At 38.1% G+C, this 25,029-nt stretch overlaps 2 protein-coding genes across 11 annotated transcripts in view; one reads left to right on the top strand and one right to left on the bottom strand.

Annotated features, from left to right (window-relative positions):
* Window positions 1-20,094, bottom strand: part of OTOG (otogelin) — a 113,209-nt gene extending 93,115 nt beyond the window's left edge. For 6 of the 9 annotated variants that reach the window (XM_080595746.1, XM_080595751.1, XM_080595743.1 and 3 more), the window contains exons 1-14: window positions 19,240-20,092; window positions 19,096-19,156; window positions 18,910-18,964; window positions 17,100-17,190; window positions 8,574-8,666; window positions 8,206-8,360; window positions 7,699-7,817; window positions 7,091-7,296; window positions 5,338-5,468; window positions 4,388-4,494; window positions 3,390-3,499; window positions 2,451-2,576; window positions 1,349-1,457; window positions 454-500 (exon numbers count right to left, since the gene is read on the bottom strand). In XM_080595746.1, coding sequence (XP_080451872.1) covers window positions 454-500; window positions 1,349-1,457; window positions 2,451-2,576; window positions 3,390-3,499; window positions 4,388-4,494; window positions 5,338-5,468; window positions 7,091-7,296; window positions 7,699-7,817; window positions 8,206-8,360; window positions 8,574-8,666; window positions 17,100-17,190; window positions 18,910-18,964; window positions 19,096-19,156; window positions 19,240-19,291 — 1,462 coding nt within the window. In that variant the 5' untranslated portion in view covers window positions 19,292-20,092. Of the gene's footprint in view, window positions 1-453; window positions 501-1,348; window positions 1,458-2,450; window positions 2,577-3,389; window positions 3,500-4,387; window positions 4,495-5,337; window positions 5,469-7,090; window positions 7,297-7,698; window positions 7,818-8,205; window positions 8,361-8,573; window positions 8,667-17,099; window positions 17,191-18,909; window positions 18,965-19,095; window positions 19,157-19,239 lie in introns of all 9 variants that reach the window. The other 3 variants (XM_080595748.1, XM_080595745.1, XM_080595752.1) reach the window with 2 other exon arrangements.
* Window positions 20,095-24,260: 4,166 nt separating this feature from the next.
* LOC308196621 (harmonin-like) overlaps window positions 24,261-25,029 on the top strand; it is a gene marked incomplete at its 3' end in the record, with an annotated part of 45,077 nt that continues 44,308 nt past the window's right edge. For both annotated transcript variants that reach the window (XM_080595870.1, XM_080595871.1), the window contains exon 1: window positions 24,261-24,428. In XM_080595870.1, the coding sequence (XP_080451996.1) occupies window positions 24,393-24,428 (36 nt within the window). In that variant the 5' untranslated portion in view covers window positions 24,261-24,392. The remainder of the gene's footprint in view (window positions 24,429-25,029) is intronic.

The following is a 25,029-nucleotide window of genomic DNA, read 5'->3' as shown; positions in this document are numbered from 1 at the left end:
CAAATTGAGAAAGTAATTAACTGACATTTGTGTAATACCTAGATATGACATTGCTAGCCAGCAATACTGTGAGGAAAAACCAAACAACAAAAAGCAATCTTGCACTTAAAAACTCTTGCACGAAACATATCAGTAAGTCTGTCAAGTGAAGACTGCAGAGGAAACTTTAGATGAATGCCAGGAACAATCAGATAGTGCCATCTATCAGAGACGTTACAGCAACCCAGGGGAGACAAATTACTGAGCTAAATCAAAAAGGCAGATATGCCTGCTATTCAGTTCACTTTAATACTTACTCTACTTTGTGGGTAAATGTGTTTATATAGAGATGCAAACAAAAACATTAATTATACAGTGAAAATATAGTTTAAAAATGTTAATATTAACAGCAATATCTTACCCCAATAAAGATTCATATATATTTAAAAAGTATCTGAGACTTTTTCCACATACCTGGACATGTAAGATTTGTACAAATCCATTTTCCTCCAGTGCAAGTGCTGAAATAAAAACAAAAAGGTTTCTTATTTAGATTTTAATTTGAAACATATTTGGCTGTTCCTCAGTTGTTTTTCCTGGACCTACTCCATGAAGTGAGCACTAGATGTCTAGAGTCTGACAAAATGGCACAGCAGAGCTATCACATTCAGTAGAATATCTAGCAGCTGTGGCAAGAGCTTGTCATGAAGATATATCGAATGAACTCTCACCCACGCATCCAACACTTCTCTTTTTAGCTCCTTGATAACAATTGTAAAATCTTAAGGATTCTTAATACTAGGAAGAATAAATGCATGCCATTTGAATCTTATTACTTAAAAAAAACTGTTGAAGAAGGGGTTGCATGTCTGCAAATGCATCCATTTTCTCCAATTAAGTTGATTCAATAAGAGACATTATCTCTTCCTACAAACCTTTCTGACTGAAGTATAAAATTAACTTAAAAATTCCCAGAACAGCGACTTCATGTCAAAGATATTAGGCTCTCATGTCCAAGTGAAACAACAAAAGAGGACAGAAACAGAAGTCAAATAAATTCTCCTGTTATTAAGGTTTTGAATTCCATATTCCTTTTAGTCTGGGGAAGAGTTCAAGATGAAAAGAGTACTAAACATTTCAGTATTCTCTGTAATATGCATGATTTTATCTTCTTCCCCATTAACAGCTCTATAGTTTCTTTAAATTTCTCTTAGTAACAACGTGTCTATAGAACAATAGTTTTTGTATGTAGAAACTGTAACGACTTGTCAACTTCATTCAATTTTAAGTGAAATAGGCCTTAAATGACTTCTCTCTCTTGTGAATATGAAAGGATTAAGTCCACAGCATTAAAAGAAAAATTACTAACCAGTTATTACATTCCTCATAAACCACAGAGCCTATGTCAAAAAAACTTCCATGGTAGTCACAAGGACAGTCCATAGGCTTGACACACAATTCATTTTCATAAATTAAGCCTACAAGAAATAAAATATCAAGAAAAAATTAAAAATATTTACACAGAGCTGACAGAGAACTAACAAGCATACCAAAGAACACCACAAATGGACACATACAATAATAAAAGTATAGGGTATTTGGAAGTAATTTTAGTAGAAAAAATACACATGTCGATTTTATTACATAAATATTACATGACCAAGTTCCTAAATTGCTTGAGATACAGTGAGTGAATAATAGCATGAATCATTAGTGTTTAATATAGTGGGAATAAAAACCCGCTGTTTTATTTGGGTACCCTTTGCTTCTTTTTTGACACCTTTACAATTCTTTGTCTGTATGTTTTAAGGTATTGTTTGTCCTTATTATACTGTAGTAGTTTTTTCATTTTCTTTGTTTTATTTTTCAATGATTCCGTAATTTAAGAACCAGAAGCTAAAAGAGATTACTATCCCATACAAGATGAAATGTATGACAATGATAACCATACTTTTAAGTTGTGAGGGTATATATAAGAGGCAGGACTTGAAGATCCATGGCATATCATTTTCTCTAGAATGAACAGATAGGATTACGTACCCAAGGGAAGCCAATAACAAAAGGAAAATGAGACAAAAATGTTCATATGCACTTGATCTTGCAGACATTCTTCAGGGAAAAAAACAAACAAAAACAAACAAAAAAACAGCAACTGTGGGAATCAAGAGGCTGGCTCCCTCTTCTGTAAAACTAACAACAGAGCATAACAAGTTTTTCACTGCACTGCAGAGCTCTACAGCTAGAATACAGATCTGTGCTGAAACCTATTCCTACTTGTTAGATTGAGGAAAAGGCTCTTGTCACTGAGGAAAACACGGTCATTCATCCACACCCTGTTTGCACTATATTTATAAAGAGTTCCTGTTAATGCCTTAATCTAGCCAGGCCATGTAGATATGTAAACCTGAGGAAAAATGATCAGAAAGTTAAATGGAATCAAATAATACATATTTGAGAATCAAAACTGTTACCATCTGGACAATAGCATCCATCAATGCAGGGAAGCTCACTGCCAACACACTGTGATTGTTGGTGACATGAAACAGGGCAACAGCTGATGCATTCATTGTAAGTCAAGGGTTCAAGACAGGTAATCACTACAAAACAGAAAAAGATAGAGAAGTGAAGAGCTCTTGGGCTGCTGCCCACGGTCATAAATAGATTGCACATGTTGATTTTAGATATTTACTCTTTGGTAACTCAATTGAGTATCCTTTTTCTCTAATGATGAAACAATGGCTTTCATAACACGCACAGGATAGATGTATATTCATAGTCTGTCCAGTGCAAGTGCATCAAGAAGTAAAACTACACAATGGGAGATGTGGGGAAACTTTCTCACAGCAAAACCATTTAAATTCTGAGACCAGCATAAGAAATCATAGAATATCCATTAACCAACATTTTTGGAAACATGCAGAAAATATTCCTGTCACGAATGACAAATCAATTTTGTTTCTGTCTCCAGACTGGTGGACAAAGTAGGCTCTCTCCTTCAAAATTACCTTCTGTGACTTCTAAGATGAGGACTTTTTCAACTGTAATTCAAATAGATATTTGAACACCCACAATACATTTTATATGTCAGAAATCTATGAAGTCTTGGCTAATATTTGAGAGAGTAGCTCCATGAAAAAAACATGATGGTTAATCATCTTAAAGAATCTCTGATGTTTCAGTAAGAAGGTTCTTCAAATCTCTAAGCTTATTAAAATATGTTTGATATACTCAGCACAGATCACACTTTAAAAAAATCTAACCCTTACGTAGCATTGGAGTCCTCAGTTATGCTTTTACTTATAACTGTATTAGTTCTTAATAGGAGGAAGGACAAAGTAAAATTACGAAGAGCAGTCTTTTCAAAATACAACCACTAAGCAGTATTTCCAAATACGAAAGTGTCTGCATACCACACTGCTGAAAGTGCTTTCGCCATCCCTGTAGTGGCTTTCCTGCTTGGGCACATGCTCTGGCATATTCAGTTAATGCTCGACACCAAGTTGCATTATCAACTGCTGACCTTACACAAATAAAAAATTACATATTATTTTCTCCCTACATTCAAATATGTCGTCATAACCTCATGAATACTTCTGCACTGCATTCATCACATTGTTTGTATTTACGTTAATAATATTTTAATGTACTGTGTTGCTTGAATAGCTTAAAAGCCTTAAATGGATATGACATTCTGCAACATTTGAAGACAGCTGATCAATATATTTGAAATCTGACGCTAATTTCCTGAATAAAAACATGAAAACCAGTGATGCAGCAATGTAAAGAGATTTTCATAGAGATCTTGATTTTTACATGAGGAGTAGCATCCAACAGAAGACTTGCAAGAAGAAAGCATAAGATTTCCACATCATGGTACAGGAAATTGAAATTTTTTTTCAGACCCGCCTGTTAGACAGTCAAAACTGCTTTGACAAGCATTATTCCAGATTGTGAAATGATAGCATAAATTCAAATAGTTTCTGTGCATGCAGGTAATCCATTTCTTCTTTTTGTTATGTTACTGTATACTGCTTAGAGATGCCCAATTCATCTATTCACTATTACTTTTCATTAAGATTAGAAACACTGATGATGTCACACATTCAGCATGAAAACTGATGTCATATTCAAAGAAATGTAAACTGACAATGTTATTATGAAAATAGGTGAGCCTGGTTTTGGCCATCCTTACACCAAGGAAAACAAGCGACTCCACAGAAGTCTCTGCCAGTAAATCTAAAACAAGTGAGAAAATCAAGGCATTCTACATTATTACAGGAATTTTAGATACCAGCTGGCATGCAGAAAAAGAATCACATCACTTTTGTTTATCATGAGAATGAATTGTACATGTTAAGGACAATGTTTCTTCTAATAGCTTTGGAATTACTCAGAAATATTCACTTACATGCAAAGATCACTGGTGCAGCTTGCCATAAAAGGAAGAGGACTCACATATTCATGACATTGTTCAAATGGAGGATGTAACAGAATATTACACAGATTGTATGCCCTCTGAAATTAAAGAGATTGTTGTTATGAAAATGCTTTCAAAAAGTAAATCTAAGCAGAAAAATATATTATGCAAAAACAGAACAGACACCTCTCAGGATATGGCTAGGAACTCCTTCCCTCTCATCAGCTAGAAGCAGTGGCTAGCAGCGTATTACTGTCCATGACACAGTAATCTTAACACTGAACCCTTTATCCAAGGTTGTGCCAATGCTACTAAAACATCCCTTCATAAAAAAGGGCAGACAGTGTTGCAGCTAAGCCTAGATGACCTGAAATAGTCTTTATTTTAGTTAAATCACGTAGTAAAAGGCAACAGAGATAAAAACACATCTTGCATCAGGTTTAGCTTCAAAGCATTTCATTTCAGGGTTGTAACTTCAAAATATTACTTACAGGGAAAACTACTTTGATATGGCAGACTAAAGTAACAAAAATATTTTTTTGAACACTAGCAAATAAAACATGCTCTCATTCTGGTTTCGGATGCCTACTTCTTCCTATCCTTCCTAAGAGGAAGCAGTGGGAACCAGCTCTATAATGAATTCCTAACTTGATAACTTTTCACTCATTTAACCCCAGATTCAAATGCTTCTTTTGGCTGCTATCCAGAGAGTATAACATCTCCAAAACATCAAAAATTAAATTATGAACTCATACAGAAAACTACTTGGGGAGGAAAGAGGGAACAAGGTAAACACTGTTACAGCAGCCATCTCAATCCAACTCTCCAAAGGAGACCTGAGAATATTTCCAGTCTCCTTCAAAGCACTGAGTCAAATTCTGGTTCTGATAAGAATCTAATCTACTAAGATGGTGTAATAATCCTTTTGTGCAGATCCAAACCTGTAAAGATTCATGGCTTTGTGTCAGGCAGGGTGGTTCACTGAGAAAAGAGTTATCCCAACTGGGTGTTCCTTGTGGAGGATTTTCCTGCCAACTCTCTACAAACTCTGTTACATCATCTGTCAGTTTTCCTAAACAAGACACACATACGGTCAACACAGTGATTTGGCAGAACATTTCTATAGGCTTTACCAGGGAAATGTATCAATAATCATAACACTATATGAAGTAGAGAAAGCCAAACCCTATCTAAAACTAAATGAATCAGGTGCAAGTCTGAAGATGATCTGGTCTTTTAAGACACAGAAAATCCTTTTGAAGTAAATATAGGAGAAGGTTTTAGAACAGCAGAAAGAAGCAAACTCAAGTCACGTGATTTGGCAAAAAAAAAAAAGGCTTTACGAAGTTGGACTGTGCCTGTTGTAGTCCTTGAATGAAAGAAAGGAAAGAAAAGTTGTAATAACCTGTATATGCACAGTTCTACGCTGCTCCTTTATATGGAACTTTTGATAGATAGCCTAAAGCCCCAAGAATAATGAGGTATCCCTAGGTCACTGCAAGGGTACAATATAATGAACTATATTAACCAAATAAAAGTGTGACCTTTTTATATGAGTAGAAATGACCATGCTAGCTTTAAACAAGTTAAGAAAGGTATTATCCATCATAGAGATGTGGTGACACTGATTAGTATTCAGATTACCCATGAATGCTATCATGTCTTTTCTGTGTTACTACTGCTCCCCAAGACAGTTGGATAAAGGCAGTATGCAGTGCATCTACTTGTGCTCCAATTACAGCTTTATGCAACTGAGATATCCTCAGAAGGGTGAGAGGGTAGGGAAAAGTCTGATGGCAATGAACACAACAAGCTATTGATCTCGGTATTAATTTAAGCATTTTGTTATAGTGAGTAAGCTGTTCAGTAGAGCTAGGGCCGATCCTAGTGCAGGGCTGATGCTTTACAAAATTGAGTGGCATGCTTAAACAACAAAGGAAACCTACCATATATTGTACTTTAAGCTTTAAAATAGTACTCTATAGAAATATTCTAATTTTAAAGAGCAGGAGCAAAAAGTTAAGCATTCCAAAGCAATCATTTCCAGAAGTTTATATTGCCTCATTTGAGACACCTTTTAAGGGGCCTGATTTCTTCCTCTGGTTCTTTCTAATTTTATAGAGGTCATCACTCAGAATTTTTTGAACGCCAAGACTCTTGTAAGTATCTGAGGTTGGCATCCAAGGAACTGGGACTCCAAGAATCACTGGTCACTTCTGAAAGCATTAACATAAATGAAATGCCAGATCAAAAAGGGATTTGGCAGTCTTCACTGATTTACTAATTAAAATTATTCATTTTTTTCCACTAGTAGCATCATAGGCTTCCACAGGCTGCTATATAAAATTGCTTAGAGGGCAATGAACATTTAAAAGTATAATTTTATCTTTTAGGTCCCAGCAATATGAAGTATAAATACCACTGTAAGTAACAGAGTACCCAGCTATAAGCATGCTTTAAAGATGACCCCCTTCAAGGAGTCCCATCCATACTGATATCAGCCCTCTTCATCAACGTTATCATCTACCAGAAGTATTTCCATATCATATTTTTCATTTCAAAAATTCCAAGTATTAAATTCAATTAGCATTGCAATTAAAACCTAAGTAAAATAACATTTAGTTCACCTGGGGAAAAACATACAAACAAAAAAAACCACGGTATTACACAACAGGGATTAGTTCAAATACTCACCATAACTAGTTTCAAGATCATCATGCAGGATAGCATTATTGTTTCCACACAGTCCATGTGTTTTGCCCAGGTACTCTGGTGCCATTTTGATATACACTGCAGATGTACCGTCCCAAGCCAGAGTAAAGGCATATTGGTGCCTGACTAGAAAATACCCAGCTAGTTTCTGGATGTGTAAATTTCCAATAATATAAGGTAACTGTAGTCTGTGAAACAGGACAGAATCAAAAAACAAACAAAGAAACAGCTTTTAATGAAGCAATAACACTGTTAAAAATGCTACTTGGCAATTTAATGACTTCTTCATACATCTTAAAACCACTAATGTAAATATTGAGTAACTGAACTAAAAACGATGAAGTTGCAAATAAGAGCCAAAAAAAAAATCAAAGGGTGAATGTCAATAGTTGTATTTCTTGATAATGCCTGCTGCTTACTTAGACATTGCCTTCCATCTACTCTGTAGATAGGGAGTGCTTATTACAGCTGTGGTCTGGAAAGTTTTTAAGCTACCAACAAATAAGTCACCTTGTTCACATCTCTGTTATCAAAACTGTATCATGATATTAATTCTATCATTACAGCCTCGGAAACGCAAGTATGATTACCCAAATCCTTTATAGGTCACTTCACTGCTCATCTTTATCTGTTCATCTCCAGAAAAGAATAAACTAATGGACCGCTTGCAAGAATAAGGAGAAGAACGGCATTCAGGATCATTATTCACCTGTCAAATAAAATTATTAGTGTCAAAGTTAAGATTTAATTAAATTATTCATAATCCACATGCTACACAACTAATGCTCACAATCCCACCCTCAGCATGTGGACAAATAATCCTACTGTTCCCAAAAACATGAGTAAAATTTTCCATCCTTTTGGAGCAGTCTTTTCACAGCAGCAGCAGGTTTAGAAAGTACACATAACAGTTTTCTTCCAGTTATTTATATTTTTGTGCAAAATTAATTGGTAGCATATATTACTTTAGAATTGGATCTAGGTTACATTCCAGACCGCCTGACTATCATCTCAAATTATTTTTAATCTCCTAAAATTATTGCATTATTTGCATGTTTAATAACAGTAAAAGGGAATGTAGAAGTGCAGTCCCCTACCTGTATAGAAAAACTCTGTTCATCTAATTCAGTGTGTCTCACAAGTGCATATGTAGATTTCCCAGAAAAATAGTAGTACAGTCCATCAAAAGTTTCAAAATGATATTGACCCCACGTTCTGCATATATGATCTCTTTCAGCACCTGTGTTATAAACTAACAAAAAGAGAGTCACTTGAGAAGTACCGCTGGCTTTTAGATTTAATCTGTAGTTGCAATGTAGCTATACTGTGATGTATCATCACAGAAAAGAGAGGGTAGGAAAAATAGTGGAGGATGAAGTAACGTTTAGGAAAAGGGTAGTCATTCTCGCAGCTGTTGGAACCTGCATGCAATCCCAGAAGCCCACTCTGTTTTCTTTCTACAGACCTGTCTGACATCTTGGTCCAGTTGCATTAAATCGACTGCAGTTGCAGAGTTCTCTGTAGACACACTCACCTCCATTAAAACATGTAAATGAACCTGAGTGGAAAACCAAGGCACATTAAAAATAAATGATAATCTTCATTCTTAAGATACAGTTCAGCTACTGATTTTAACTCCCAGAATGCCAGATGTTAGCTTAGAATTTAAATGCTGTGCTAGCCCAGGAGAATCCCACAGGTCACCACAAATAAGAAACATACTTAAAAAGCTTCACCATAAGACACATAACCAGATACTGCAAATTCATTGCATGTTTACAGAAGGCCAAATCAAAATGGCTATGATACCTTTTAGTTAGTTTGACATATTTTTAGTCCATTTATTTAGTTAATAAATAAAGTCAACAGGTATTACAAAACAAAACAGCATGGTGCTTATAGCCCTACATAAAAGAATGCTGCAAACGTTACATGGGTAAACTCTACCAGAATAAGAGCATGCTACCCTAGAAACACAGATGTCCAGATCCCAGCTGCAAATCTTTCAACTGTCTGCCCTCCCTCCAGATTGCAACTTTTAGGTACACTAACCACAAACACTCTCCATAAATTCACATGGCTGTACTTGTTTCTAATTTTATTAGACATAAACTTTTAAGAAAAATAAAAGAAAAAACTTCTATTACAGTGAAACTGCTGTAGAGAGAGTAAACCGAGTTGCAATGGCAGGTGTGAGTGGGGAGAGAGGCAGGTATCTGTTTTATTGCAGGGAAGGTGGTACAAGGGGGCAAGGTATACATTTTTTTTCTTTCCCTGGGGAGATCCCCACAAGTCAGCCAAGTCAATTTTTCACAGTGCAAGGAAAGGTGCACACAAGTAGAAACAAGCTTCTTGCTACCAAGTTCAGATGTGGTGATGAAATGATTTTCTAATCATTATCATATACTCACTTATTTTGCTAACACTTGACCTTCTAAAGTTTGCTTGGGAAAGAATTTGCATTTTAATAATTGCATATTATGCAAAAAAAAAACAACTATAGTCCTTCTTAATTTGGAAAATAAATATACTAATATTTAAGGACTAGAACTAAGCACACAAGTTAAAAAAATATTTCAGGAAGAAAAACTGAAGTTTCATCCTTTTTGTTTTCTTTGGCTTTAGAAATACAGTATTCTTAAAAATAATCTGAGATATGAATTGTGTTAATGATGTCCTGAAAACCAGAATTTACAGAAAAGGACTTTTTCTTCCACTTCAGTAAAATGCTGACTTACGGAATGTTTAATCAACAAAGGTGTACAAAGAAGGCCTAACATTACCTTCAGGGTTTTGAGAAGGCTATACTAAATAGGGTTTAAAGCTTTGTTGATGCAGGCAAACTCATGCAAGCTCCACTTCTGACAAACGCTACAAAATCTGCAATTTAAACAAAATTAGGAGGAAAGCCTGCTAGAATACAGACCACTGTTTTATGATTGCATGGCTCACCACACCTTTAAGGTTTATTCTCAGTTTTGTCTTTCACTAAATATACAAATATCAAAAGTAGATTCTAAACTGCTTTATAGAATGGTTGACATGTTTTTCCATAAACTGATTGTAAGGTAACAAATGGTTTCAAACAAGGCAAGAGCTGAACACTGACATCCTACTGCTATTGAATGGATGCTGAATTCCCCACCTCAGCAAGAACAATATAAATCAAAGTGGCTTTTCCTCCCTACTTTTTCTGTCCTCTTGTAGAAATCTTATTTTATTGATGGATTAACAATACCAATTTCCTATCAACATATTTTATAGCAAATATTTAGTTTGTCTTGCCAGCATTAGAGAACTTGAGTAGAGACACCATTACAGTAGCCAGTAAGGAGGTCTAAATAAATCTGAAAGCAAGATGCATATGAATAATATCCTGTGAGAACAACCAACCCTCTAACAACAGTCAGAATTGGAATTTATTTTTAATGAAAACAGGAAAAAAAATGTTATGAACAATCTTGAGTTTCATTTTAAGCCCCTAATTTAGCTTGCACAAGACTTTCAAATGCATCTTTAAAAACTCCCATGATTTGTGGATGTACCACACACAAATCGCTTTCAGATGTACACACCATGTAATTGCTCACCCAACATCTAATTCATACCTTAACTTGTCAGTATTTATGAACTCAAAGCTACTAAAACATTTTGCAAGGCTGCCTCAAACCTCATCATCACCTATTTTACAGAAGTATTACAAGTGCAGAAATTTCATGGGGAAAAAGGTCATATTTAAAGTTTCTTCTGCTTTGTGAGATTGTGTGCTCACAGATGGTTGTAATGCTAAAATGAGGAAGGCTTCAAGAAACTTACATCATTAAGTAAAAAGAAAAAAAATCTTTCATGCTCATCTACTTCAGGCTAAATGTTTCTACATATTATCATCTTCAGTTTCAACCTTACAGAATTCTTGCTTACTGAAGTCTGCCACAATTTGTCAGTACAGGATTTTCTTTTCTATTTCCTACCACCATTCTTATTTGCAAAAACATAAATACAATAACTTTCATATGAAGACTTTTTAGATATCCAAATGATTAATTTTGTTTCCTTTGTTTTCAACAATCCTGCTGCAACCCCCTTCCCCCCCACCTGGCCTGTGTGAGTTCTGTTAAAAAAATAATGCAAGCACCGTGTATAAAAGTCCCTACTTATTCTGACTGAGCCAACTCATTTACAGACTCACAGTGACCAATCTTGTCATTAATGCAAGAACCTTACTCCTCTTGTCAAGGAAGGCAGACATTGATCTCTTTCATCTATAGCGTTGTGAGACCTGTGTAATCAGAGCTCAGGTCTCTGTTCTTTGCTTCTCTAAGATTATGCCCTAGTGCCTGTCCAGCTACAATAATCTGCCATTAGACTGCAAGTCATGTCCCTCTTAGCTGTAGACAAAGTTAGCCCCCTTTTGATGTTTCAGGTTGAACGATTCCCCTTTAAGCACAGCTCAGGTAACCTGCTTCAAGCTACACTTATTTCAATTGTGCATACAGTTAGCTGATGTGGAGACGTTTGCCATAACCAGGAAGGATGTCTCATGCTCTCTTTCAAAGAGAAAAAGGGAGTTATTCAAATCCAAATTAGAAATCAAATAACTCTGTAGGAGCATTTTTTTTTCCTTATGAAGTCATCTTCTATCTGTGCATGTACAATTCTACAAACATGATAAATACAGCTGTTGTATCTACTTATATCCCTTTTTACATCACTGCGGAGTATCTTTCTTTCCGCATCATGGAAGGGCTCTGTGTACAAAGATGAGTAATTCTTTAGCAGGTAATAACAGAAACATAGTGTTAATTCCAATCACATCCACTGATCTTGCTGCTACAAACAGCGCGGCCTCCTTTAATCAGGAACTGGGTGCATCAATTTCTGCTCAATTAACAGAGCTGAGGAAGTATTTCTATCAGCAATAAATATCCCATAACAAAGGGCTCACTTAGATCTTTGCCATTAAAGGAAAATAAGCTCCCTAAATAAGACCACCGATACGATCTCTCTATCACAAGTTGACATCTCTCTTATAAGGAGATGAAAAGCATTGTACCACCTGCAGAAAGGGAATAAACATCAAGCTTAAGCCAATGTTAAAAATAGGGGAGGTTACAGAAGATTTTTGTATCCTCGGTTTACTGGAAAATGACTGCTATCAAGTCTTTAGCTCCTCTTTTTTCCTTTGACATTATGCCAGTTGAGCTCGTTGGGTTGGAATCTGAAAATCAGTGAGACTGGTCTAGCATAAAGTGGTAAGCCACAGTAGTAGGATTCTACTCCGAACAACAGGGTGATTTCTAACCACTGAGGCCACTACAACCTCCAGGTCACCCTAATAGCATGGCCATCATCAGCACAAGGAATGTGTCATAAACTCCTTTATTGATCAGGGTGAAGATGAAGAATTATCTTTTAAAGAAGGTCTGAGCTCTTATCTGCTCTTCTCATTCCTTCAATACTCCAACGGTTTCATAACTACTGAACAGGCTGCATTCCCACTCAGTATGTGAAATAAGGTCACTTTAGTACCTTGAGTACCTGGGTCTCTCCTTTTAGTTCATCCCATTTATTGTTTCAATGTCAAGCAATTAGTCTCAAAGAGAAGTGAGACTGTAATTCAGCCTGTTTGCACTGTGTTTCCTGGAAATCAGTGCCCAAGCTTCAGAGGTGACTGCTCTTGCTCTCTAAAAAAAAGATGCTTGAATGGAATCTCACAGACCCGACAACAGGAAGTTCTAAAATCCATTTTGAAATACTGTATAATCCTACCCAACTCTGGCTGGCTTTTCAAGGGTTCTTCACCTAGGCTCTGATGGCAAGTTCTGCTGATTTTATGATAACTGATCAGTGACAACTTGTATCTTTGTCAAAATAAGCATTTACTTTGCAATATTATTATAGAGCCTATTTGTTTTGTGGCTGTGTATATATGATATTGTGCCCAGTTAATTTATTATAGTTTCTTATGGTACTGCTACTCTGATGAGCATACTTTGGTTGCCAACCAATTATATGTCCAGCTTTTCTCATCCAAGGTTAGTTTTTCTGATTTATTAACACACTTATAGAGAAGAAAAGGATAGCTGAAAGTAATTTATATTATGTAAAGTCCTTTAGCATGAAGTGGGATTCATCCAATAAAGAATGGCTCTCTTCTCAGAGCACAAAGAGATATCTGCAAAGAAAGTTATCTGTGTGTCATACAAAAGATAAGATACTAACTCAAGGAGACATGCAAATTAAAGCTTGCACAAACGTAAAAGCAAGCCAAAACATTCAAGAAAATATCTGACATTTACATTAACAAGCAAATCAACTTAAAAATAAAGTACTTTAAACTATGACAGAGCAGCTGGATTCCTACCATCCACATTTTGACCTCACCATAATACACCATTATCATCACTATATTCTTGATTCTTAAGTTCTTGATTGCTGTGGACCTTCATCTGTCTGCCCTCCCCCCCCCCAAAAAAAAAACACATTAGAAAGCAAAATTCCAACATGAGCAAGTGCTTGTTACTGTTATTTCTAAGACATGAAATGAAGACTGTTTAATGCAAATCAGCTTCACTTCAGAAAATTTAAGTATGGAACATTTATTTGGAGGAGATCTCAAAATGAACAAGTTTTACTTAAGCTAGGTAAGGTAAAAGGTCCAGCCTGTTCCTACAAGTTCTTCTAAGTCTGCCTGTTTACAAACTTCAGTCCAAAGATGGCTTAAGACCTCTTCAGAGTCACTTGCAGAAATTGTCTAGACAGACTGTACAGTTCTTGGGATCCTTTGAAATATGACTCTTAAAAATTCTTATGCAATTGTAGGGAGCTGGAATGGACAAAAAACACAGCAGGCTGAGATCAAAAGAAGCATCAACTAAGACCTACTCTCATATCACAAAAAATAGAAGGCATGCTTAGAATCGAGTACTTTAGCAGTCAATACTCTTGAAACTTCATATTTTGTAACTGCATAATTTCCACTGCACACTTTCTCTAGAATACTTTCAGGTGCCTATGACCATGGGGAACTCTTTCATGCAGTATCTTTTATCCTTCAACAGAATAGTCTTTGAAAGCATCTACCAGTAATGACACAAGTTTCCTGAAGCATCTAGGCTTCAGTAGGATGCAATGAAGCCTTGGAATGAAGACAAAGATCTCATTACACTAGGAAGTACAGTTTTCTTCAAGATTCTGAGGTGATTGAGTAGGACGTAGTGTTCATCTTTCACTACTCAGAGCCTTCCAGTTAGATGCAGGTTTTCTGTTACATTACATCTCTTGAGATCAGTTTTGGAGCACACATAAGGAACAAGTATCGTCTACAGAAATGGTGACCTTCAACATTAAAGACTCATGCCTCCTGCAGCATTTCAACACAAAAATGTTTGCAGCATTTAACTCATTAGGAATTTTCAGCAGTAGTTTCAAAGTTACTCCAGAAATAATTTGTGTTGCTCTTCCCAAGGTCTTCATAGGGTATTTTTTGTTTGTTTTTGCAGTGCTTGTTTGTTGTGGTTTGGTTTGTTTCATTTAGAATGAAAAACAGATTCATATGGAAGGTAGTTCCAGCTTTAGCAGCTATGTAAGCTGCATGTTAACTGCTGTCAATTACTGTGATTAACATTTGAGAAGACCAATCCCATATTCTTTGGGTACAAGAAACTAACAATTTATCTCTTGATATTTACTTGTACTATACCTTTTTTGTTCCATTGACAAAAAAACATTAGATTACTTCCTAAATTGCCTATATCTGACTAACAGAACACAATAGTAAAGAGACTTAGTGTATAATCAATCATGCACCCATCATACAAAAAGTTCATATGAAACATTCAATTTTATCTACACAGACAGTTGAAGGAAGCAAGAACAATGTTAATGTAAGAGTGACTCCAACAGGATTAAATAAGTCTCTGGCAATCAGTTTTCCAAGTATGCTGCAGACTGATTTTCAGAGACATCACAAAACTAGAGAAAGAAGATGATAACTTACCTTGCTGGTTTAAAAATGGAAAAAAAAAAGCTTTACTATTTCATATATCTCCAAATTGGTGCAAATACCAGTCCATGGACGAAAATATAGCAGCTTGCATCTCTCTTCAAACTGGGAGAACCAAGATTGGTCTACTGTTCTAAGCATTTAGAACACTTTATCAAAATTCTTTCAAAGAAAGCAGAATGGATTGTTCTTGGGTTCTGTTTTTCATACATGCCTTTCACAAACATGCAACAGAGAATTTACTTGGATTTTAAAAGTAAACAGTGGAATACCTACACTCAGAAGATTATCAAGTGTAATAATCCTGATTTTCTTTGCCTGCAATTATGGACAATCATCAGTTTTTAAAGCATGCTTAACATTTTATTGCCAAAGCAAGGACATCAGAAACGAAGTTTTTATGAAATATTTTGACCCATAGAAATACGTTGGAGAGAAGACAAAGTTCATTCTATTGCATTTACAGAGGGCAACAAAACTTAATTCTTTCTGTCATAACCACATCTTCCTTTAAAAGCTCAGACATGATGATTTAGCATGAAATACTTGCTACTCTTGTCATTCTCCCTACTTTTAGATTTGTTCTTTACTTGCTTAAATATTAGGTCTACTTAAGAAGTGATTTAAACTCACACATGGACCTCCTGCAAGAGTTCTGTTAAAGTAGAATAGCACATCTTGAAAATCTTTTCTCCAGCTGGTTTGTCTGAAGCAGAACATCAAATCCACTTGTGCCATTAAAAGAATTTTTCACACAGCAAGAAATACAACAAACCCAGTAATTCTACACTTATTCAATTATTATAGTAACACATCTGGACATTATTTGCACATCTCTTTGGAAGCTGCTTTATTTGCTTTGAAAACAAAAACAAAGAAGTAAGCAAGAACTTAACAGAGACAAGGAAAAAGCTACATTGTGGTCAACAAGCTGGTGCAACTCAAAGGCAGAGGGAGTTTTACCAGTGTAGATGGCTGTATTTCTAGAGCAATTTTATCATAGCAGACGCATGTACATACAGTATTTGCTCATTGACTATACAGGTTCCAAAGTAACAATCCTTATTCAAGTAAGATTATCCTTCTTTAAACCATTCTATTATTCCCCCACATTCCAATACGTGCTTCACAAAAGCTTCTGAGAACAGTATTAATTAAGGACAGATATTGAAGCTTTTGGAGATAACAACCCTAATCACAACTGGTAAGAATCCAGTCCATCCAGTCTTCATAGCATTTTGCACTATAAAGCCTGCAGATGCAAATCCAGATGATACACTACTAGGTAGGTTCTACATCCAGTACAACCAACCAGGATTGCCGAAGAGAAACCTGAGGTTTCTCAGCTAAAGAAAACTACTAAGCTACTCTGAATTGCTGTGAATCATCTTTCTCCTTTGTGCAGGACAAGCATGAAAAAGCTCTACTGAAGAGCTAACACAGAGGATATTTACCCCTGAGCAGAGATATTTAAGCCTGTCCACTTTACTGCTGAAAATAAAATGAACCAAACAAGCAAACATGCAAATTCTTCAAGTGCTCACCACCTGGTGGCTTAGAGGACCTCATCCTGCTAACCTATAGATTGCACACACAAAAAACACCCATAGATTACATCAGCTAAAATATAACAAAAAACCTCAGAGCAGGCAACAGGCACAAGACAAATGATTTAACAGCACCTAGGCAGCAATCCACACTTTTAGGTATATCAGTACAAGAGCAGATTACCCTGCTAGAAGCTTTGTCAGAAAACACAGCAACTACAGACAGCCTTTTAAATGATCAAACTAGAAGCACATGTTAACTTAAAGCCAGGTCAAGCCTCATGATAAATGGCCATACTTCTGTAGTCTTTTGAGACCAATCAAGGTAGAGCTCGGTTATGCAGAGACCTGTATTAGCTTTGTTAGTTTTTCTTCATAAGAGTAATTAAATCATGCAGAAGATACGTTGAATTTGTTTCATGTAAAAACTTTAACTTACTAGATGGTCCACATTTCATACTGTGAAATCTTCTGTTCTGAGACAAGGATATTGTAGTAGATGAAGCATTATGAACTGCCATTCCAGGCTCCTTTCAGAAAGAACAAATGTTACTGACATGTCATTTCATTTCTTTGTCTATTTCACCTGGGAATTTTAAAAGAGCAACAGCTACATCCACACAATGGTTATATTTCATTGATGTGATAGTTTATAGAGTACAGATAACATTAACATATTTATCACTAAGTTTTCTTTACCTATTAGTATAGAGCATTAACTGATGTAAAGAGTGATACAAGTAACCAAGCAAATATTTCCAATGAAATCATAAACACCAGCTGTTCCTATGTAACTTCATCTGAGGATGTTAGATTTATTGCATTTAATTTTCATACCCTGAAGTTTCACCATACATACCAGTTTCTCAGTCCTGTGCATGACTCTGCAAAGCACTTGTAACACATCAAGCATTTTCCATGTTTTGAATATTCATTTACATGTTTGACTGAGAACTGATCTTAGGAACTATATCATCAAATATGACTTCATGAACATGAACACTGCAGAAGTTGTAACCAACACTTAGTGCTGCTGTGCCTCTTCCTCTCAAGAAGAGCTTATGGAATGCAAAAACATGTGAAAAACATGTGAAAATGTCTTACTCTTAGTTTCAGACAGTTCAAATGGCTAGAAAACTACTCTTCATTGTCATTATTATTTTTCCTCTCTCCTAAACATATTTGTTACAGAAGATTCATTGAAAGATTTATCCTCAGCAGCCCAGCACAGAACAAAAACAGAGTCTACTACTACATGTTGAATTCTTGGGGGGCCCTCAATCTGTAAGCACTCGGTCTTATCAGCAGTTGATTCTGTTACCCATTTGCAATTATGTGGCACGTTTTTCTCTCCATTGAGATTTTTCCCTAAAACAGAGGAGAGAAAGCAGAAACAAAAGAGATTCCTCTGCAGGGCCACAAAGCAAACTTTCCTTTTCCCACCCTCAAACAAGGGAGTGGGAATAACACACCCTAATTACATTTCAGCAACATGCCATGAATGATACAGTTGGGTTGCCAAGATAAACCACATCCAAAAACCAGTACCCGGTTGTAGCGACCCGATACCACCAGCTCATTTACTTTTACAGGGAACTGAAAAGGCTCACACAAAGTAACCACTGCTGGATGAGCCAAATCAGACCTCAGCTTTCCTCAGAGCAAGAATACTTCCTGTGACACACAACTATTTCTGAATGGACTGAAGCTCTAGCTACCTTCTTCCCTCACTACTTAGCACTTGAAAGCTTAAGTTTTGTTCTGTTCATGACTGGCATTCCTTACGGCAGAGATAAAAGATGTTCAATGCTGCTTGAACAAGCCCTGAAGAACCACAAATGGTGAAACAGTCACCAGAAACACTGGAAGCATCACAGTAACGTACGTATCTGTTCAGGTAAGATATGAGGAACTTTATCCAGATGAAAACCAAAACATCTCTCAGACCAGCACTAGTAACCACTCCTCACAGGAGCCTCACTTCACACCAGCGCTAGGTGGGAAATGCAAGGCACCATCTTGGGCAACGAACAACAGCATCACATCACCCCTTGGGCCCTGGTCCGCCTTTGGTTCAAAGGCGCCAACCACAAGAGAAGGTTGCTCTATTCCCAGGTGACCTCACAGAGAAAGGCCAGACACCCTGGCAGCCTCAGCTCCCCTGAGGGGCACCGCAGCCCGCTCCCCACCGCCTGACCCCATCGTGCCCGCCTGCCGCCCCCTCACGACGCCCGGCCCACACTCCCTACCTGCGTGGCCGCGACGAGGCCGTCCCCTCTCCGAGGCCCAGCAGCGCTGCCTGTGCTGAGGGCAGGAGAAGAGGGCACGGTTTGCTCGGCTCGGACAGCCCACCCCGCCCCGGGCTGCCACCCCCTCGGCCGCGCACAGCGGCGGAGGCGAGGAGGGAGCCCCGCTCCACCCAGGCCGGCTCTTACCTGAGGAGCGGCAGGTGCCCGCCGGGAGGGAGCTGCGCCCTGGCTCCCCACGGGGACAGAGCTGGAAGGCAAAGGCACTGGGTTAGACGCTAGCGATGGCTGGGGCCGCCCTGTCCTCCCTCCTGCCCCCCGCTCGACACTCACCCGGCGGCAGCCAGGCGCACAGCAGCGCCCCGACGAGGAGCTGAGCCTCCATACGAACAACAGCAGTGGCCTCCCCAGAGCCGTAGCCCACGGCACCAGCCGCTACCGGCACCCAGGGCTGAGCCCTACCGGGCGGGGCGGCCGGGGGTTTATCAGCCGCCCCCGGCCCGCCCTCCGGCCCCGGCCCTTCCCCGGGCACCCAGCCCGGTCGCCGCCCCTCGCCCCGTACCGGGGCCCGGCTGAGCGGCTCCGGCCCCGTGGAGCCCGGCCTCTCACGTCTCTTTTCTCTTTCTTGGCTTTTTGGGTTTAGGAGGCACTCGGTGCCTTGGCAGGAGCTGTGAGCGCCGCGGTGGGGTGCGGCTGGGGACCTCTGCACCACCGCTAGCGCGGACAAAAAGGGGACTCGACACTGCTGCTGGAGGGAATGTCTCGTAGCTTAAAGCCCTCGGCTTCCACACAGCCAGTCTGCATGTGCAGGGAAGCCAGCAAACCGTGTTAGTGCCTAACACGCTGAGCATTGGCCCCGGTTCACTGAAAGAAGTGCTAGAACTTGAATAACCACACGAGTGAGACACGGAATGGAGCATGCCGCTAAGGCGTAGTGATAATTTCTTTGGCTTCTGATAACTCTTTACTACTACAAATTCAGTCTTGAATGTGGCGCTTTCTGTAGACTCTTTTCCAGGTTTATTCTTTTTGCTTTTTCTAGTCACTTAATTTTCTGTCATTGCTAACCTTCCTTCAGCTATTTTTCTTCCCCCTTTCCCTCTTCCCGTCTCTGTTGCCTTGTTTGTTCTTTTCCCTTTCCCATCTGCTGCTGTCTCTCCCCGTCATTCTTCAGGTTTGCATATCTTGTAACAGAAGCTTTAGAAGCTGCCCATACCAGGTGAGAAACTGTCTCAGATGAAAAGGAGCCTTTTCTGACCGCTTTGGGAAGTCTGTTAACAGCAAGTCATTAAAAAGATCTCTTTTCTGCCTTTGTAATTTGTCCCTGTGGATTGTATTTCTTGCTGCAACAAGTGTTTCATTTCGAATGAAATGATGGAAAACTAGCAACGTTTTCACTGAGAATTCTCTTCTCTCCTGCAAAGGCTGGAGGGAGTGCATGTATGAGAGACGAAAAGGGAGACAGAAAAGATATTCTTTAACTCCAGCACAGCATTTTGCAAATAACCTCAAACAGATTTTGCAGATTTTTTCTCTACCCTCACCTCAGAGCAGAGCCTATCTACACTGAATGCACTATGCGCTTGGCTTTGGTGCACTCTCTCTGTTCCAGATTACACTAACGAAAGTAGAGAAAGTAGATCAAAAGCAACAGGAGTCAGTTTACACAACAAACATTTTAATGTATTTCTTCGCCTTGTAAATGGGCTGCCCACTGTATTCATTTTCCTTCAGTGACACAAGTAGCAACTAAGAAATTGAACTAGTTTAAAGCTAATTTAGATGTAATTTAATTTCTCAACAGGATGGATTTCATGACCAAAACTAATAAGCAGTGTAATTGTACCATCTTTTAATATGACATGTTTGAAACAATGGAAACTTCAGAACCATCTCATACATTTTCTGATTATTAAGCTTGCTGTTTTGAAGCACGGGGTAGCTTTGTGGGTTTGTTTGCTTTGTATTTATGCATTAGAGTGCAGGGGGTTGTGTAACAGCAGACCAATAGCTCGCCACATTTGTCATTCTTTCTGTGATGTATCCTTTACCTGATGGTCCCGTGGATCTCCACATGAAGTCAATTCCACAGTATTTTACTACACGGAGGAGTTTCTGACTCCTGCAAAATGTAGCTATATGTTTAAAAAGTCACTTTCTTTCAAATGTACATAACTTCCAGCTGATAAAAGATCTATTTCTGTAGAAGTCTTCTAGAAGTGCTTGTCTAGCAGTGACTTAAAGTTTGGATGTAAATTTGAAGGAAACATACATGAAATTTAAAAGACGTAAAACACTTTGTATCTCTTTCCTTCTGTTTTCAAATATAAAAAAATTTTGTTTACTCCTGCAGGGAAGCAATAATATAGTGGTGTGTATGAAGCTTGGATAGAATAGCTTTTCAATACTGTGCGGTACTGCAACTTACCTTAGGTAGCAGACAAGTGATTTACGTACTAGTTGTACTTCTGATTTTGTTCTCTGAAAAGAGCTGGTGAGTGTGTAAGAACACAGGCTTATAAAGCATTCCTCTCTTTCTTGTTTCTGGCACCTTTATGAGATATGGGTAGTGAATACCATTGACATGTTTCTTTACAGCAAAGCCATCTTCTCAAAGCGGCAGGAGCAAATTCTAAAGGAGCTGGTGTAGCTGAAGAAGGTTTTCACATGGAAATAATATAACAGACTCCAGTTTGCATTTGGCAGTCTGGATTCATTTATTTTTGTCATGGCTTTATATGCATTCATACAAGTTCGCACCCCATTGGAAGGAGGAGCAGGGAAGCTACCTGTGCTTATGTAAACCGTGTTCTCTCCAGTTACGGAGGTAAAGCTGATACTGATGTGAGACTAAGGGACATGGGTTAGCTGATCTCCTCCTCTTGCTTCCAGCCTGAGTTGTAAAAGTCTTTATTATCATGTACTAGATTATGGAAAGTAGGAGGGGAACCAGCTCAAGAGAAAACTACCTAAATGACATTAGTCTGAAAGAGGCTTCTTTCAGGCACTCTAAGTTTGGTTCTTATTCATTTACACAAAGCAGGCACTTCAGGGCCTACAGGTGTAAGCAACGCTGGTGTTTTCATGGGAAAGGCTGGTAGAAACAAATCAGCCTTGAACACCCAACCAGGGCAAATCAGTCTCACTCAGCTTACCTAAAAATAAAATAAAAAATGAAAAAATTAGATTATTTGTGGTAGAACAATCCATTGAAGCAAATTCTTTTTTTTCCCCCATCAGATGTTAGCACGCTTTAAATTTCACATCTTCATGGTCTTCTTAAATAGCAGGGCCACAGACATGTATGTACCTATAGACACAAGAGGGATGTTTGGATGTGAGCTCCTGCTGTATGAAAAGAACCAGGAGTGAATTCACCCCAAAGGGCCACTTAAGAGAGCGGTGTTCTTTTTCTCTTCCTTTTTCTTCTTCTCTTCCTTTTTCTTTTTTTCTTTTTTTCTTTTTTTCTTCTTCTCTTCCTTTTTCTTCTTCTCTTCCTTTTTCTTTTTTTCTTTTTTCTTTTTTTCTTTTTTTCTTCTTCTCTTCCTTTTTCTTCTTCTCTTCCTTTTTCTTCTCTTCCTTTTTCTTTTTTCTTCTTCTCTTCCTTTTTCTTTTTTCTTTTTTTCTTTTTTCTTCTTCTCTTCCTTTTTCTTCTTCTCTTCCTTTTTCTTTTTTCTTCTTCTCTTCCTTTTTCTTTTTTCTTTTTTTCTTTTTTCTTCTTCTCTTCCTTTTTCTTCTTCTCTTCCTTTTTCTTTTTTCTTCTTCTCTTCCTTTTTCTTTTTTCTTTTTTTCTTTTTTCTTCTTCTCTTCCTTTTTCTTTTTTTCTTTTTTCTTTTTTCTTCTTCTCTTCCTTTTTCTTTTTTTCTTTTTTCTTTTTTCTTCTTCTCTTCCTTTTTCTTCTTCTCTTCCTTTTTCTTTTTTCTTCTTCTCTTCCTTTTTCTTTTTTCTTTTTTTCTTTTTTCTTCTTCTCTTCCTTTTTCTTCTTCTCTTCCTTTTTCTTTCTTTTTCTTCTTCTCTTCCTTTTTCTTTTTTCTTCTTCTCTTCCTTTTTCTTTTTTCTTCTTCTCTTCCTTTTTCTTTTTTCTTTTTTTCTTTTTTCTTCTTCTCTTCCTTTTTCTTCTTCTCTTCCTTTTTCTTCTCTTCCTTTTTCTTTTTTTCTTCTTCTCTTCCTTTTTCTTTTTTCTTCTTCTCTTCCTTTTTCTTTTTTTCTTTTTTTCTTTTTTCTTCTTCTCTTCCTTTTTCTTCTTCTCTTCCTTTTTCCTTTTTCTTCTTCTCTTCCTTTTTCTTTTTTCTTTTTTTCTTTTTTCTTCTTCTCTTCCTTTTTCTTCTTCTCTTCCTTTTTCTTTTTTCTTTTTTTTCTTTTTTCTTCTTCTCTTCCTTTTTCTTCTTCTCTTCCTTTTTCTTTTTTCTTTTTTCTTTTTTCTTCTTCTCTTCCTTTTTCTTCTTCTCTTCCTTTTTCTTTTTTCTTTTTTTCTTTTTTCTTCTTCTCTTCCTTTTTCTTCTTCTCTTCCTTTTTCTTTTTTCTTTTTTTCTTTTTTCTTCTTCTCTTCCTTTTTCTTCTTCTCTTCCTTTTTCTTTTTTCTTTTTTTCTTTTTTCTTCTCTTCCTTTTTCTTTTTTTTCTTTTTTCTTCTTCTCTTCCTTTTTTTCTTCTTCTCTTCCTTTTTTTCTTTTTTCTTCTTCTCCTCCTTTTTCTTTTTTTTCTTCTTCTCTTCCTTTTTCTTCTTCTCTTTTTTCTCCTTCTCTTCCTTTTTCTTCTTCTCTTTTTTCTCTCTTCCTTTTTCTCCTTCTCTTCCTTTTTCTTTTTTTCTTTTTTTCTCTCTTCCTTTTTCTCTTTCTCTTCCTTTTTCATTTTTTCTTTTTTCTCTTTCTCTTCCTTTTTCTTCTTCTCTTCCTTTTTCTTCTTCTCTTCCCTTTTCTTCCTTTTTCTCTTCCTTTTTCTCTTCCTTTTTCTCTTCCTTTTTCTCTTCCTTCTTCTCTTTCTTTTCCTTTTCCTTTTTCTTTTTCTTTTTCTTTTTCTTTTTCTTTTTCTTTTTCTTTTTCTTTTTCTTTTTCTTTTTCTTTTTCTTTTTCTTTTTCTTTTTCTTTTTCTTTTTCTTTTTCTTTTTCTTTTTCTTTTTCTTTTTCTCTTCTTCTTCCTCTTCCTTTTTCTTTTCCCCTTTCCTTTCCCCTCTTCTTTTTCTTTTCTCTTTTCGTTTTTCTTTCCCGTTTTTCTCTTTCTTTCCCCCTTTTCTTTTTCTTTTCTCCCTCCCCTCTTCTTCCACCCCCCCTCCCCCCCCGCCCTCTTCTTTTTCCTTCCCCTTTCCTTTTGCCTTAACCAGCCCAAGCCTGGTGCCGCCGGGAGCTCGGTGCGGGGCTGACCGCAGGGTCAGGGCGGGGATGCTGGAGGCGGCGGGCAGCGGGCGCGCCTCCCACCACCCCGGGGCGCGGCCTCGACGGCGGCACGGCCGCTCCGCACCCGCACCCGCACCCTCGTCCTTCCCCGCAGCATGGAGCGCCGTGTGGCCCGGGAGTTCCGCCACAAGGTAAGGGGACGGGCCGGGGGGCGCTGCGCAGAGGGACAGCGGGCCGGCCCGGGCTCTGCTGCCGGCTCCGAGCTTGGTGCTCCTGTGCCGCAGCCTGCTGCGGGAGGGGCTTGTGGAACTTAGACCCCCCTGAAGAGGGGAAGGAGAGAAGGAAAAACGAGAACATTCCGCGATGCATGAGCTTTTTAGGGTTTCTTAGAAGTGTTGTGGGATTTTAATAAAGTCACGGTAGAAGCGTTGCACTCAGGAGGGAAGGCAAAAGCGCAGGTGCTGAAGTCCAGGCCGAGGCAGTTCACGTTTGCAGTTCCGTGTGTTACCAGCCCGGGTTCGGCAGCCTTCAAGCCGACCTCAGCGTTCCCGAGTGCAATTGTGCCAGGGCAGTCATGTGCAAGTGCACTTGATTCATGGAGCGACTCGATCTGCCTGGCACATCGTTTTATCATGTTTATGCCTGGTTAAATACGCGCTCAGCAGAGCTCAAAATTGTGTGAGAAGTAAGCTCCAAAGGCTCCGTTTAAGGAAAGGAAGAGAAAAATGATTAACATGTTTAAGTAGTGTTTTTTGTTTGTTTGTTTGTTTGTTTTCATAGCAGTTTAGTTTC

This window comes from Anser brachyrhynchus (assembly GCF_964034855.1).
Source record: "Anser brachyrhynchus genome assembly, chromosome: 5".
Classification (NCBI taxonomy): Eukaryota; Metazoa; Chordata; class Aves; order Anseriformes; family Anatidae; genus Anser; species Anser brachyrhynchus.
This window is presented reverse-complemented; position numbering and strand designations above follow the sequence as displayed.